The sequence below is a fragment of the Gavialis gangeticus genome, unplaced genomic scaffold (genome assembly GCF_001723915.1).
Source record: "Gavialis gangeticus isolate Ggan-Ray unplaced genomic scaffold, GavGan_comp1, whole genome shotgun sequence".
Lineage (NCBI taxonomy): Eukaryota > Metazoa > Chordata > Crocodylia > Gavialidae > Gavialis > Gavialis gangeticus.
The window spans coordinates 53,999,540-54,016,793 of NW_017728992.1; the positions used below are offsets into that span (position 1 = coordinate 53,999,540).

At 41.8% G+C, this 17,254-nt stretch overlaps 1 protein-coding gene across 4 annotated transcripts in view; it reads right to left on the minus strand.

Annotated features, from left to right (window-relative positions):
• Positions 1–17,254, minus strand: part of MAK (male germ cell associated kinase) — a 47,011-nt gene continuing 29,757 nt past the window's right edge. The window contains exons 11-15 of one of the 4 annotated variants that reach the window (XM_019522488.1): positions 14,988–15,118; positions 12,202–12,333; positions 8,905–8,979; positions 3,969–4,076; positions 1–1,357 (exon numbers count right to left, since the gene is read on the minus strand). In XM_019522488.1, coding sequence (XP_019378033.1) covers positions 1,203–1,357; positions 3,969–4,076; positions 8,905–8,979; positions 12,202–12,333; positions 14,988–15,118 — 601 coding nt within the window. In that variant the 3' untranslated portion in view covers positions 1–1,202. Of the gene's footprint in view, positions 1,358–3,968; positions 4,077–4,237; positions 7,345–7,440; positions 7,620–8,904; positions 8,980–12,201; positions 12,334–14,987; positions 15,119–17,254 lie in introns of those variants that run through there. The other 3 variants (XM_019522497.1, XM_019522506.1, XM_019522515.1) reach the window with 3 other exon arrangements.

Below are 17,254 nucleotides of genomic sequence, written 5' to 3' on the forward strand. Positions count from 1 at the left end.
AGGGGTGAGGTGCTTCAATTTATTAAAACATAAAGGAGGAACAAAGCATATTAAAGTACAGTTCATAGATGCTGGGATATTATGTGACCTGTATTGGCATCAATGGAGCCTGTGTTCATGTTAAAGACCAGAAGGTGGTTCCTTATCTACACTCCAAAAGAAGTGTGTTTATATGGCTTTTCTTTGGCCTGTTTCCTGGGTTTTACAGGTTGTTGGGTTTTTTTAATGGATTTTTGTGTGCAGTGGGGATTTCTGTAGTTCAGCTTTATTACCTCTTCTTGGTAATCACAAAAACTGTAATCATACAGCTAATGGGAGATAGCCAAGCCTTTTGCCAATGTGCCATGCTGCAGTGACTTTGACTCCCAGTAATGTCACTGTGAGTTCCCCAGGGCAGACTAGGTTCACTATGGACATAGATTATAGGAGAACAGAATCTATTGAATCTTACTATACTTGGCCCTGTGACTAATGATCAGTACTTGGTAAGCCATTTTGCAGAACTGCTATTACTACCCTTCACTGTTTTAGTCTAGAATATGCAGCCTTTGCTTATGTTGGTAAAAGTGGTCTCAGCAATGGCTATATTTGTAGGAGTAAGTGTTCAAACAAGTTTGCACAGTCCAGCCTTACATAATCACTAAACACGTACAGCTTGATTCTAGGACCTGTTGTTGAACTAGCAGTATAGCATTGGCTTCTGCTCTGAACAGTGCCTGTTTGCCTTGAGCACTGAAACTGCACAAGAAAGCAACATTGGTAGCCTAGCGTTGCTACATCTCAGCTTATCACTTGCTGCGTAACTACATGAAAGCACAGATCACCCGTGCAGGATTACTCCCGGAAGAAATTACTCTAAAGTCAAGTTCTTTTAGGAATATGCAGGATAGAAATAGGTCTACAGAAAGGGTTCTCTTCCCTGCCCCCACTAGTGCAACATACCTTTTATTAATTGTTTTAAATACTCAGCAGTTTTGGCAAGATGCTTTGTACAATATTTTATAAAATCCTACCTTAATAGCCGATGTGTTAAACAATATTTCTATATAAAATGCTTTACATTTTCTACAGCTCATAAGTCTTTTTTTTGTTCTATTTTTGCATAGTCTTCAGAGAGCAAAGGGCAGAGGAGCATTTCTAGCATCCCAGGGTGGAAAGACGGAAAGCCACAAGCACAGCAAGGGCACTCTGAGATAATGCTTCTATCGATGTCCTCCGTACTTAGCTGTCCAGTCTGTTCTGCCATGCACTGGCTGAACTGGGGGAGGGCGGGTTAAGATGCTCATGTTTTTTGCTGCTGGAGTGTAAGTAGGTCCTGATAACTGAGCACAGGCAGCTTTTGTTTTCCAAGAATAATCTAAAAGAAACCAACAAGGAAGGCAGAAGCAAAGAAATGACTAGGTGTTAATCTTGCCAGTTCAGAAAGCAAGAAAATTGAAAGTTTATAACACTTTTGTGGAAATGAATTATGTTAATAGTTCTCTTCCTTTCTCAACTGTGTGAGGCTTCACTGCTTCAATGTGAAACACTGATTACAGAAACTACTGCACAGTTCAGTTAATCTGCAGCTGTATAGATCCTGTATCTCAAAAAGTGGAAGTAGTTTATTGATAAGTTTCCCCTGCTAAGCATTTGTTTTGCCATGGTCCTTGCTACAATGCTTTCAGGTAGAAATTTGGTTCAAGGCTGGATTTGTACAGTGTATATACGTGTGTCTATATTGTGTTTACATACTATTGGTGTTTAACAACTAATTGTCTTAGTTGGTGTGAAAACATTAACTTTGAGAGCATAGGTAGGGGGCTGGTTCTTCATATGCATATTCTGAGATCAGGGAGGCAGGCATACTCCCATGCCCCATCCACCAAGAAGTGATTCAGTTCAGAACTCAAACCTTCACCCACCCTTAGGGATTCTTCGCCTCTTTTGCTTTCAAGTAATCTGGATTTTTTGGAAGATGCACCCTTAAAATATTTCCCTGAGAAATATTTCATCTGAACATCTTTGTGGTGGTGGGCTAGTTTTTCTTTACCTTTTTTAGGGTCACTGACAGTAGAAAGATCTGATAGGCAGGAAAAAAAAGGAAAACAAATGAGTGCCCAACTTATTTCAGAAAACAAAAGGAAGCAAGAACAGAACTCCACATTGTAAGAAAGCAATGGACTACATGAAAGCATGTATTAGCATGCTATTAGAGAAGTGCGTGAGGAAAACTGTTGGCGCATCCTGTTCATTATCATTACCCTGCCAGTAGTAAGTAAGAAGTAAGTAAGAACAGTCTCTTGCAATTGTTTTCAGTTTTACTTGAAGAGGTAAGAGAATCCCTCTGCTACAGCTATTTCAAGGAGACCATTCCATATCCTAACTGTCCTCAGCATCATTTTTCTTCTTATTTAAAACACATTTTTCATTGATTAATTTCATTCTATGACTTCTAACAATGTCCCCTTGTATCACCATAAATGATTCCTTTCTATTCTTGAAGCTCACAACAGACTCAGCATATCTGAAAGTTATGTGCTCCTGGTAGCAGACTTTTTGAATCCTGTTCATCTTCTATAGCAAATCAAAACTTACTCTTGTTGTTTGGCTTTATTAATAAATAAATTCTCAATAAGATAATTAAGTTTAGCTTAACTCTGGTCACCAGAAGTCACTGTCTGTAAAACTTCTACCTCAGGACTGAACATCCTGAACCCTATGCCCTCTGTCTCTCTAAAAAGCCATTCCCATGTCCCTTATATCCAGGTTTGGTAACAGGCCATCTGCAACAGTTACTCAGTAAAGCACACTTAATGCCAAGCAGCAACATAACCTGCCAGTTGGTGGGTGCAGGCCAGTATTATCTGCCTATGGGGTACAGGGTCAAAGCAGTGCAGGCATCTCATTACAGGTCCAGAGGCATGAGTTTCAGCCTGCTTTACACTTGTGCCAAAGACTCCGCCCAGTTGACCCAGCTATGAATGGGTGCCCAGGCACTTGGGCTGGGGAATCAAATGTGCTCAGATGTGATGGTAGCTACCTTACTTCCCTGTGTCCCATTGGCTACAGAAACTCCTATGGGATGCTCGGCACAGGAAGACTTTTGAATATCAGCTTGTTACAGCTCCTTTAATTAAATTATTCATACTTAGTTCATAGATCCTGAGCCAGCTTCCACTGAGATAATTAAGGTCTTTCTGTTAATTTCATTAGGAGCTGGATTAGGGCCTAAATCATTCCTCACAAGGCTGTTACTTCTGCCTCCTGAACATTCAGGTTGATTTTTGCTCAGCTCCTTACAATTCGTCAGCATCTGGCTGATAATAAGGTGCCCTGAATATGAGGTCTATTACACAGGACAAAAGGGAAGACTTGCATGCAACAGATGTTTTAAAAATACTGTATAATGAAATATAATGGTTCCTGTCTCACATACTTCAGCACAATCATCAACTCTGCTGAGAGCTAGTCACTGGTTTTTATCTTCTGTAAGTTAAAATAAGAAAGCCTAGCAGCTTTGGCATTTTGTGCTTACAAAGCTACTATGCTTTTTAATATTTGACTCATCCAAAAGTATGTTCTTTTTTCAAAGTCTAAGGATTTGCATGGCTAATTACCCACAGAGATGAAAATACAGTGACTATGAGGACTAGTTAAAACAGCTTGCCCAGCAAAGTAATTTTTAAATAAAATTAAGTGCAATAGTATTAGAAACCTTGTAATTTGATTACTTTAAAACAGAAGCTGAATAGAAATTAGAATTTATTGCTGCTAACCATACTTCTGACCTTGTTGGGGATTTTAATAGGTCTCTGGTTGAAGACCTATGCCATTATGCTGTGTCAGTTTATTTATCCTAAACAAGGATCTGTCTGAGCATTTCAACACACAGGGAAAAATAACTCTTAAAATGCCATATTTGAAAACCGAACATTATTCTCGGTTTATGGTGCTGTCCATTACAGAACTATCAAGACATTTCTTACTTGATGTTGATGCACCCAGAGGGGCCAGCTGTATCCTTTGTCCTGCTGATCCAACTTCTTTTTTCTGAAAGGAAGGGATATATCCTCCAGATGGACTGTAAGTAGCACCTACAAAGCCAAGATTTCTTGTTGACATGTGCAGTTTCAGCTGCATTTTGCAGTTATTTCAAGACATAATTATGTTTGTACAACATGCCTGCTAAGTACCATTTAGCTTGATAAGATATTTATGTGTATTTGTTCAGGAAATGTATGTATTTGCTTCTTTACTTTCCATACTAGCATTGCTTTTCCAAACATACATACAATAGCCCTTATACTACAATTTAGTAGGAGCAAAGAAAGCACGGCAGGGAGACATCATCAGTATCTGGATTAAACTCAGACCTCAAGGTAGGAATTTAAATCAACCTTAGCAAAGGAAAATCTTACCTTTAGACAGAAAGCTTTTTAAAGGGCTTGATTTTTCATCTTTTAAAAGAGTCTGGGGACAGAGGTAGATTAATGCACCAGGCATGGGGCCCCCTGGGAAAAATCTCTAACACTAGGGGAGGTGAGTAGGGTGCTTGTCCCAGGAGCCGGTGCTAGATGGGGACAGTGAAGTGAGACCAGCGTCTGCTAGGTGGGCAGCCCCCGTGTTGCTCTGGGGGTCCTGCCAGCTGACCAGAGCACACAGAAGCTTCTAGGCCATGAGCAAGCGTCTTCCCTACTCAGTGCCATCCTTCTCAAGGCCCTGCCAGAAGGCTTGTTAGTTGCAGAGCCAGGCTCCCACAGCCCCAGTGCAGGCCTCAGCTGAACTCTCTCTGTGGCTCTGCTCCCAGGACCCAGCTCTCTGGGGAAGGAAGAGTCTGGCCTCACCACAGCAAGTCCTTCCCCTAGGCCAGAGTTCCCCAAGCAGCTGCACGGATGAAGGGAGCTGCCAGCAGGTCTTGCCTGGCACCTCCCCTGGGACCCAAACCAGAACTGCCCAGTTATGAGGCCAGGAGAGGCTGGAGACAGTCTCCAGAATCTCAGCCCAGGGCCCTCTCCCTGCAGAATTTGCAAGCACGATCATTTAAAAGGTAAGACATGTTCTCATGAGACTTTATATGTTTGTATTTTTTCACATTTTGGTTACATAATTATAATTTAATTACATTAAAACACGTGTAATGGGTAATAAAAGAGACAGTTTTTAAGTATATGAAGTTTAGCACATTTTTAATGTTTCAGGAATGATTAAAAAAACCCCATTGAGATGTACTGTGCAGGCCTACTGCTTTATTTTAATTGCAAGAATCACTATTGGTATCCTTAGACGCATACTCGAGGCTATCTGTATGGCCTGTATTTTTCTTGCAGTAGTTTACTGTAGTGTAGGTACAATGTAAAACATGTATTTAAAAACAAGGGTCTACATGACCACTAAACTATCGTTCCTTTCATATTATTATGCATTTATGGCAATCCCACACATCCAAGTCATTTTCCAAAGGCAGTTTTATTCAATTTTGTGTGGCAGAATTGAGTAGTTAATTTTAATATTGCATGTTGTGCTTTATTTATTAATGCACTGTGTAAACATTTAATGGGTCTATTTTTTAATGCTTTTTGATACATTCATGTTTATAGTGGGGTGTGGGGGGCCTCCAATTTTCTGTTTGCCCAGGTCCCCAATAAATCTTAATCTGCCACTGTTTGGGAAACAGTGTTGTTTGAAGTTTAAGATGAATTAACAGACACCAAACAACAGTTGTTGCATAATATTTGGTCTGTTTTTTCTTTTGATGGTTAGTGGTTCAGGGACTGTGGGGTATTGAGATGTAGCTGGGGACAATAAAGACCAGATCTCCAGAAGCACTTGGGTGCATAACTCACAATGACTAAGTTCTCAGACAAGCTCACCTCTCATTCAGGAATTAAAACAAGGCGCCACAGTTTTGAAGGAGCTCAGCACTGCCTCAATGGCAACTGCTTGGTGCTGAACACTTTTTAAACCCTCTTATTTAGCTGCCTGAATGGGAACTACACTCTTCTCAAGATCTGGCCCCAGTTGTCTAAAGTCAGGATAAAACTCCTTGTCTAGAGCTTTGTTGACATCTGCATACACCAGACTTAATGATGTGTAGGTGACATAAATTAACACAGGATTGCATGGTAATGAATGGGGGTGTGTGGAAGGGTTACAATGACTGACTGGAGGAGGGAAAGAGAGAAAGTGAATTCTGGTCTTGCTGAAGTCTTTAATACTTCTGTAGTACTAGGATTCCACTCATGTTTTTAAACCATTCTCCTCCCACAGTGCCATGCTGCCCTTTCAGTAGTTTAACTGTTGCCCACCAAGGCTTTTAACTCATTTTTATTCTAAAAGCTAGTTTGGAAATTATAAAATATTGAAAATTTATACTTATAAATCAAAAGCAGAGTTGATCTTAAGCCACAAATTACACGTACACCCAAATTTCCTCAATGGTTGGAAGTTCAAGAGTTGAGGCTTCTGATTTTGCCCAGTGCAGAATTAACTGCTAGCTATAAGGTTCTGGCTATAATACATACTCTGTCAAGCTCTAGTCATTGTATCCAGTTTCAGTTCAGGCCTTTCTCTACAGCTCTGTCTATAGTTGAAAAATCCAATTAACCACCATTCAGAGTCCTTAACATGTATACAAGACACCATGTATCAACACATCAAACCAGCACAGACATTTGGTACATCATTTGGACTGTTCCAGCTCTGAGCATGATTAACCACTGTGTGGCCTCCACCATGTCAGCCTCCTTTAGTGTTGCATTAGGACAGATTGCATGTGTGGCATTGTTTCTGCTACAGTGAAACTGGTCCTCCCAATGCAATCCCAGAATGTTCCTTTTCCTCTCCTTCCCCCAATCATGTTACAGTTTGAAGTGTTGGATCTATTGGCTGTAAACCTGGCTGCGTGCACCCCAGATCAGTCTTGACTGGCTTCAGCTCTGCTGAGCCTGCCCACATCTTCCTGCATGGGAACCTCAGCAAAGGTAGCACTGAGCCAACCTCAGGTATTCTAGCTTCAAACCTCCATCTGGAGCAGGCCTGAAAGCAGATGAGACAGTACTTGGCTTCCCTGACTCTCCATCTTACATCTACAGAACAATAAAGAATGACTAAGAAGTCTAGATGAAAAAAACAGCTTTAATAGAACATTCAGAAAAATAACTCTTCTGTGTTTTTTCTTATATTTACTTCTTCCCTTTTAGGGATTTGCCTGAAAATTAAGAAGAACAAAATCAACTATTGGTTAGTGCAAAAAAATCCATGCTGGATTGGAAGGGATGCACCTTCCATGCTGGATTGCACTTGATGGGGTTGGTGACCATTTGCTAGCTGACAGCTTAGTAGCATTTTCCATAACTCTGAGTTCTGAAAGAGAGAATATGACATGGTAATTCATTAACAGATCCACAGCAAGACTGCCTCCATACTGCATCTTCTATATCCCTTTAAAAAGTCACCTACCTCTTCAGAATGGTCAGTCACCCATTTGACTGCCTCCTGCCCCTAGTTTTCTGATAAGTCCTCTGGTGGTTCTCTGGCAGTAGACCGAGGGGAATGGATAACAGAAACTGATTGGATCACATGGCAAAGTCGGGAGAAATGGTCTTTTGCTGAACACGAGCCATTCCTGCTGCTGGAAGCTAAAGGGAAACACAAAGAAGAAATAAAACATTAGTTCTGCTTCAAATCAAAATACAGAAAACTAAACCTAGAAATATATTGAAAAGATGAACAAACAAAGTTAATTCCCTTACCTCTGACCACTGCCATATACAGAGGGTGGTGCTCACTACGATGCACATCAGGTCTCCAGGCTCACTGGTGGTCTAGTAGCTGGGTGATCAGGAAGCTGTTGACTCTGTCACAGTATCAACAAATGGAAGTGTGCAGCAGGGTATAGCCCATACCACTCGCAACGCATGCCTTGTTCCTCATGTAGGACATAGCCATTGAAGTATTTGAAGCAAGCAATGGATTAATCCCAGGACGTGAACTACTGCAAATTTCTTTTGTCTATCCCACAGTACCTGACATAACAAGTGCATATAACCTATCATTTATAATAAAAGCATCGACAGGCTCTGTGATACTGGCAGTGAGTACTAAAGGACTGTGCAGTAACCGGAGTTACCGTGTAGTAGCACAGTCGAATGGCTTTTTCATGATGCTGACTGAGCAGTAGTGATGTACTGCGCAGAAGCACTGCATCACGCTTCCTATCATGTGATGCTACTGTGCAGTAGTAACGAGCTACTGTGCAGTCAGTGTCTTGTGTACACAGCTTGTGTGAAGCAGGACACCTAGGAAGCCACTTCTCCACACCATTACGCTAGAGTGACGGACTATAGTCAGTTTCTGTTCTTGAGTTTAATGGGACAGGATAGTAACCAAGCTTGCTTACTTTGGCTTGATAAGGATGCAAAGATATGGTTCAGTTTTTCCAGTCTGAAACACTACAGCAGTGATTTTCAACTAAGGTGCCAGGGTTCCACGAAATCACAAATTGAGTAGACCCCTAGTTATAGGTGAAATTCACTCTGCTCTCTGCCCAAGTAAAGAGTCATTGACTGACTAGTCCCACCTATATTCCTACTTCCACCTGCCACTACAAAAGTTTGTGCAGCACTGTTCAGTGGCAAACAAACCCTGTGCTTGTTTCTTTTCATCCTGTCTCTCAGCCCCTGGAAAGCAGAATCAAAATGATCTTATTGCAGTCTGGATCCCTTATGCTCATAAGGATAGGAAGAACAGGATTGGGCCCTACGTGGAATAAGAGGAATTGCAACTCAAACAAAATTATATGATTGCTTGGAATCCTCTGTACAGGAGCAACTGCAATAAGAAAGGTAAGATCACAAAACGTACGACAGCAAAACATGGAACCTGCAAAGAATAAACTAATCCAGGCTACAATTGCTAAGTTACCTTTTGGCTCCTCTAATTTTTCATTCAACCTTTCTTTGCATGACAGTTTTTCAATTGGTTTAATTATGTTTTCTTCTGTCGAGAAGGGAGATGAAAGAAAAGGGTGAAAAGACAGGCCTTTTAGAACAGTGAGATGAAGAACTGTTTAGGTGACTTAGAAACAGGGGAAGTATCTGAAAGCAAAGCAAGTCAGAGTGAATGAACAGTATCCTTACTGATATAATAGGTTTGCTAAAGTAACAAATGCTGCTAACTTAACTTACTATCAGTTTTTTAATTAGGGGAAGAAGAATGTCATTTAGTATCTAAATGCTCACAGGAAATATAGTAAACTTCACTATAGCAAACGCTGTTTATAGCAAACCCCTACTTTTAGCAATCCCAGCTACAAAACTGTTTTTCATTTATGATGCAGTGAAGTAACTAACAGTATTACAGCAGACACCTCCAGTTAATAAACTTTTCCCTACCTCCTTGGAGATTTGTTATAGCAAGACTGGGCTGTATAGTATCAGCTGCAGGGCTGACTGGACCTAAACCTGTCATTCTGTCTGAAGAGTGTGTTTCATAACTATTGAATGGTTAGTTCCTGTATTAGGGTCATACTGGGCACATTTACAAGACACTAACTGCACAATAGCCTAATAACACTGTGCAGTAGTGTGCTGGGCAAAAACTGTGCTAATACACTACTTCTCAGTAGTGTCAGGCAACTGCACAGTAAACATCACTAAAAACTCATGCTCCAGCATTACTGCACAGTAACTTAATGTGCAGTAACTATGGTGCATTAACGAACATGTAGATGTGCCCACTGAGGGAGAAAAAAAATTCAAAGTGAGAAGCTTAACTGATAAAAGGACTAAACTACAGGGAGAACAGCAGCTTTACACCAAGTCAGCTTGAAAACCTAAGTATAGTTGCTGTTTCTGTTTGCCTTGTCCCCTTCTCCCTCACCTTTCTCTGCCCACCAGTGTAAGTGCTTAACAATCCTATTTTATTCCATCTTGCTTAAATATTTTTCTCTCCATTGCTGTTGTGTGACAGACCAACACACAACTTGTAGGAAACGCACAAACTAGAAAGAGTGGAAATAACTATCAGGTGCTGTCAAACACACAAACGGTGTATCTAGACATGCACTTTACTGCAAAGTAGATTAGCTGCACAGTAAAGTGTTGCCATCCAAATATGCACCGGTATTAGGGTGCAGTAAACTAATTAACTCCACCATAAGACAGTAATGTCAGGGAAACACATGTATAGATGCACGTGTAAATTAAATCCATTTGTAGGTGGTGACTGTGGGTGTAAATTACTCCCAGTCAGCCCAGCCAGCTGGGGGCCTGCTCTGCCCCAGCTCAAACTGCTGCTGTCCAGGGTGCATGTGTAGACACTGCACCTAGGAGCAGTTTACTCCAGATCAAACTGCTCTAGAGTTTATTGCTTCACATTAATTGAATGTGTAGATGCACCCAAAGTAAACACACTGAAAATAAATATAATTTTTGCCTTTATATCTTTACAGATGCACTAAGTAGAAATAAACTGTTCCACTGAAGTGGGATTTTTAATTTCACTATGGGCACATCTACATGAAATTTACTGTGCAGTTGACTAATTAACTGTGCAGTAAACATCTCACTGCCTACACATGCATCCCTATTAGGAGTCGCAAAACTAATATATTGCAGCAGGGTAGGACTTGTGAATACAAGTAGTATTTACAGGTCCTAACCTCCTGCAGAGCTTTTTCATTCCCAGCAGCACATGTGTAGACAATGAGTTGGCTGGCTGGGGCAAGAGGGTACTTCAGTGCAGAGGCTGCCTGCCAGCTAGCTCCACACTAAAGCCCCCTCGTGACCCAGCCAGCCCCTCTGCAGCACACTGAAACTGGTCTACGTAGCCCTGGGCTGGCATGCTGACCCCCCTGGATCCCCTGTCAGTCGGGACTGCTGCGACCCAGCTCAATGTGCTCCCAATGCCCCAGAGCTTATTGCTCTGCAGTTTATTGCTGCATGTTAATGGCTTGTGTAAGATGCACCCTGGGCACTTATACATGTGCTTCAGGGGCGGGGGGGTGGCACTTTAACTAGAGCAGCTGTTGGAGCTGCTCTAATTAAAGCGCTGCCACAACTCCTGCGTTGGTGTCCCCGCACTTAAAAATGGTGGTGTGGGCGCTTAAACTAAAGCTAGTCAAACATTTAATGAGCTTTATTTAGTTTAAGCACCCCAATGTGATTTTTAAGCAAGGGGATGTTGATACAGGAGACACAAGAGGCTGCTGGAGTGTGGCAACTGCCACTGTCCAGCAGACTCAATTAACCGTGTCTGCTCTGACATGCTGGAATTCTATTTTATTTGTTAGCATTTATATACTGTAGTACATCTTTTTGTAGTTCATTTGAAACAAAATTACTTGATTTCATGTCATGTTGTCATAACCTAAAACTATGAGCTTGTCTGACATCATAAGCTAAGACAATCAGGCTGGTCACTATTAGGACAAGCAAGTTCACATGTGCAAGAAACTGTACTTAAAGAACAGTACAGACATTTTAGGACCTGAAGTTTAGCTGATACAAGTCAGTATAGCTCTGTTAAGTCAATGGAGCTACACTGACTTACCGCAGCTGAGAAATAGGTCTTGGGTTGTCCTACTGTGATCTACTTCCACAGCTGGATTACAAAGATGAGCAGTTAGGAGGTTCTGATCTTTGCTCCTGACTAACTGGCTATGAAATCTCAAGCAAATCAAAAGATACATTAATCCAATGAGCACCTTTACTGAAGAAAGCTGGAAAACTCAAATACTAGGCACCATTCATTCTGTGTAAAGGCAGGAGACTCTTAATGTTCGAGAAGTGTATTGGAGATTCTTATGCAGAAAACATTGTTGAAGTATTATGCATTATTTTTATTATAGGACCTTGTAGCCATAATCTCCCTCCACGCATCTGAGGATAGCTGGTCTTTTACATAATATTCCAGGGTCGGGTTGAGCAAGTTGTAATGAGGTCAAAGTACTTGCATGAATTAAAAAAGTAAGTTAATGGGTCTGAGAGGATTAAAATCAAAGATTTTCCTGACAGAGATTTATAATTAGAGTTAGCTTGTATATTTCTTTACATCTTTCAAGGAGAATAGTTAGCTCCTAAAGAAGTATATGTTAAGAGTATAGGTATTATAGAGTGAAACTGCTAAAGTAGAAGACCGTACCTAACTTAACTTATTGCAAGAATTAGCATAACATAATGTACTTATGATTAATGTTTAATTGCTCTCTTCATGAATTACCTGCATTGTTTCTGCTGAAAGACACACCCCCTCCAATAGATCCTAGTGGTTTGGAAAGTAATGGATTGTTCCAGGTTCCATGAGATCCTTCTTTATTGGTGGATACTAATGAGACGTTCTTAGGGTTTACACCTTAGAAAATACATTATTTTACACAGAGTGAATATCAGCTTCAAGGAATAGCTTATAAAGCAGTTAACATCTAGAGACTTGAACACTCCTTTACAGAATGTTAAACATGTTTTACCTTTAAAATGAATCACAAAGAACTGAAACTTGTTTTACTGTAAATTAAAGAGCAATGTCAACTGCTTTGATCAGGTTACATAAGCAAACCCTGAAGAAGTCCAGCATATAGAGAACTGTAATGATCAAGTGTTCACCAATGTTATGATATGTAATAGCTACACAGACTACATAGATCTTATACTTGTATACAATACAGTAAGAATGTGCTAACATAATTAATATGGGCTACTACCTAAACTAAATGAAAGTCAAAGGATCAGAAATGAGATACGTTTTTATGGCAATCAAGTGATTATTAGTAATATATGTAGTTAAATTATATGCTACCAAGCACAGCAATACCTTGATGAAGTATAACATTGTTAAGTAAAGTTATACCCAGCAAAGTTGAACATCAAATATTATTTTTCATCCCTAGGAAGGCTAAACAGGTATTTCTTCAAAGGAAAAATTTAAAACTAGAATGGGGAAGTCCCAGTTAGTTCAGCATGATGGGTACACTGAAAGAGTTAGATAAAATTAAACATCATGAAAGCAGCTCCTGATTTATTTGCACAAAAGATAATATAATAAATGCATGGATGTCCAGAATGTAGGACTAGAAAAAATATTAAGAACATACGAAGTATCATACTAGGTCAGACCAGCATTTCATCTAGACCAGCATCCTGTTGACAGCAAAAGAAGTGGTCGCTATACAGTGAGAGCATTGAACTGAATATCTCTGGAATGATCTATTCCCTAATTCAATACCTTTTGTGGCACCCACGATTATTGGTTTAGAGATGCCAGAGGGAACATCTCCAACTATTCTGGTCAAATAGTATGAATAGTGCTAAATAGTATTTAAAAAATAACCCTGAGGTGGTGCTAATATTTTCTTACATGATGCAATCAATTACCCTTTGAATGAAGGGATAAATTCTTCATATCAACAATATGGCTGTGAACAACAGAATCTTGAGAAAAGTGGTTGGAAAAGCTGAGAAATGAAGAGTGCTTCATACCTTAGTTATTTGTAAGCAAAGAATCATTTTGTAAAAACTTGAGTCTTGAAGTTGCTACCTGATATTAAGGAACTGATTTATCTTTGTCCCCCAAGAGACGAATTCATTAGGGAGACAGAAAGTATATGTTGTCCAAAGTGTATGAATGAATGACTTGTTTGGTAACCAAGAACTCCTTTTCAGGGCAACTAAGTATGTATGTGCGTGCATGCATGCGCGTGTGTGTGTGTATGTGTATATGTATGTGTGTATACATATAATATGGATTGCAATAACAGTCTTAATACAGTCATAGTTCCTGTTTTAACACGCTGGAGTAGTGAGCAAGAGATAGTGTGACATCAAGGAGAAGATGGTGATGATTATAATAGAGTAACTTCAAATAACTGCTTATATATAAATATTTTCCCTTTCTATTCTTCCTCATGACAATTTAAAAAGCTAAAGAATTTTCATGTTAATTGTCAGAAGAAAATTTCCAGCATTAAACTGAGCTTTTTCTAGACTTAAGTGGGAGCAAAACAGTGATTTCAAGGGACAAGTACTAAGTTGTCTGCACGTCTGAATCCCAGATAAAGCAAAAATCATTCTCTGAGATTAAGTTGGTACAAGGGTGATTTTGAGAGGTAGCCTATGAATTAGAGGGAGTGGTGCAGGCCAGTGAGGACATAGTGAGTCCACGCTAACTAAGACTGTCAATGACTCTCTACAGAGAAAAGATGATAGTGGTTATTTCAGAAGCCATTGTGAGATCAATGCTCAAGAAACTGTCAGCATCCAGAGTCAACCTGACTAGATATCAACAGTTTCTAGAGACTTCTAATTTCTTTAAACTTGGTCACAATTTATAGATGAGGGGATTTGATAGAAAATGGACTAGTTAACATATTATCCTTTCTTGCCAATGGACAAAGATGAAATGTCTGTGCTTATTTGGGTCTGTCTTCAGGTTTGGACACTGGTGATCATAAGCAGGTGCATGGAGTGAACTGCCACAGTAAGCAAATGGTGCTAGGAGCTCCCCTCCTCCATTCAGCCTGGCTCATCTCTGGGGTTCCTCAGCACTGCATGCCCAAAGAACTGGAATGGTGTTAGACTCCAACTCTGAAAACTTAGTTTAGTTCAGACCTATCCAACTTCTGCATGACACTTCCACTGGGACACTTGAGTGTTGCTGCGCTCTCTCCCCCTCTACTACAGTGGCAGGCAACCCCCGCTGCATCACACCAGATCCCGCTAAACCTGTTTCCCTCAGCCCTGTGGGCTGCAGCTACAGCTCCCCTACAACTGGAGGGTGGAAGGGGAGCCTGGAGACCCAAACAGCAGCAGCAGGAGATTGAGGGAGGGAGTGGTGCTAGACTAGAAGCCCAGGGGCCATGGGTTAGCCTCTCAGGGACTGGATGTGACCTACAGGCTGCCAGTTTAACAGCCCTGGCTTAGTTGATGAAAAGTAATATTATCTAAAGTAATGACATGCTATCACTTATAGACACTTTACAACTTGTATGATATAAACATTCTTCCCCTTACCAGGAAAATACCTTGCTTGTCTCAGGTAGTATTGTTTTGCTGATGCATTAGATATTCCAGAATCATTTCTCATCAGAACCGTGTTTTCCCCTCCTGACTGGATACAACATGAGGCCTTCGGCTCTGGCACACTGAAAATCAAGATATCCAGATAACTTTATGCTTGAAATGATAGAAATTTGCACTAGCAATGACTGAGGGAACCTGATTCTACTCCAATGGAAATAAATGGCAACATTATCTGACTTAAGTGGAAGCCGGATCAAAGCACGTATGAGAAAAACACATCCAGCTCCACTTCAAGAGTTGCCAGCACAATGTACCTGGGGACCCGCAAATGCTTAAATTGTATCTCTGAAGCCCAACAGATATAAACAGGTCACTAATGACAACACAAGTGTGACATGCAAATATCTACTGACTACGTAAAATAGATTGGAAATGGGTATGTTTTTACAAGAATGCAGGAATACTCTAGATGAAGCCTAACTAGCCCCAAGCAGTGGTACTGTTACATTGCAAGAGCTCTCCTCATAGACTCATTACATACCATATTTCACCCAATAAAACACATGAAATAATGAAGACGTGATCCCAAAATATACTCATTTGGGGTGAAATCCTGCAGTGGTTCCATGCAGGAGCCATATTATTGCCTTGCACTGATGCAACTCTACAGAAATTAGTAAGGCTGGTACCACTGTACATAAAGAAGAGACTGTGATTCTACCAATATTTTCACTGTATTCAACAAGCTACATTTCAGGTGTCAAACACACACAGGGAGTGTCCAGACAAGTGCAAATGTGCCTCTTGCAGTGTCTCAAACTCCCCCAAGCTGCCAGACAGTGCCTGGCACCGCGCAGCACCCTGCTGAGCCATGCTGCACTTGCATAATGCAGCAGCAGCAGCACAGGTTCCAAGTGGCTGGGGCCAAGGCCCACTGCCCTGTGGGGTGGCCTGTGCCATGAGGCCCTGAGCTCCCCAGTTGCTCCTGCCGCTGTTGGTAAGCTGTGGGTGGTCTGGGACGCTGGAGCCAGGCAGGGGAGTGATTTGGGTGCGGGGTGGAGGAGCTGAGCAGGGGACCAATCAGGAGGCTGGAGCTGAGCAGGGGAATCCCTGAATCCTCTCCAGCTTCCTGGTCATTCCCTGGCTCGTCTCCAGCCTCCTGCTTGTTCCCCTACTCATCTCCAGCCTCCCAAAGCTGGAGACGAGCAGGGGAATGAGCAGGAGGCTGGAGACGAGTAGAAGAATGAGGGGGGGGGCCTGGAGATGAGTAGGGGAGCCAGTGCAGGGGTAGAAGAGAGCTCTGGGACCTGGGGAGGGCTGGGACCCTGTAGGCAGGGCAATCCATATGCTGTGGGAGGTGCTGTACCCCTTGGGGGGCAGGGGACCCACCCTTCCTATGCAGTCCCCTCCCACACAGTCCCCCCACACCTACCACATGCCTCCACAACCACCCTCACTCCTTCCCCCTGCAAACCCCTCATCCCCCCACCACAGACCCACCATGTGATAAGCAGGGATCGCTCCCCCCATCCCTGCTGGTGCCCCCAGTCATGACCCACAACCCCTCAGCCCTGCCAGAGGCGGCCTCCAGCCACCTGCAAGCCCCATTTACTGCACAAGCTCCAGGAGGAAAAAGTGAGCCTGAGCCTGAGCCGACCCATGGCTGGCAGAGCCTCAGGCCCCGCCATTCCCCCTCTCCCTCCCCCTCTGGGCAAGGCTGGGAGTTTTCTGCCCTTTCTGCAATCAGCTGTTGCAGGCTGGAACTCAGCCAACCTACAGAGCTCTTTGCAAAAGTGAGAAATCTGTGGGTTTCTCTGATAAAAATGGGAAATCCATGCTTTTCTCTGTATTTCCATGGGAAATGGAAAATCTGGATCCCTTGTGATAAGGAAACCAAAAGCAAACATTAAAACATACAGATATTTAGGATTTATTTTGTTATGATGATAGAGACACTGGTAGGCTTCCAAATTGTTTTAACATTTTAAACACAGCAATAAAACATTGCCAATCTGATCTCTCTCTCATGTTCTAGTTGTGGAAGAACATGGATTTGTGGGTATTTTAATAAATGAATTTGGATGCTACTTCAGCAGTCCATTTGGCACAAGGGGTAGTGTCCCCAAATACCAATTGCCCAGGCCCCAGAAGCTCCTGTCTATTTGTATTTTCCCGTTTACATCCCCAGAAGCTCCTGAAAGCAAGCAGCCCTGATGTGGGAGATGTGTAGGGGAGGATTGGGGGGGGGGGGGGGGGGA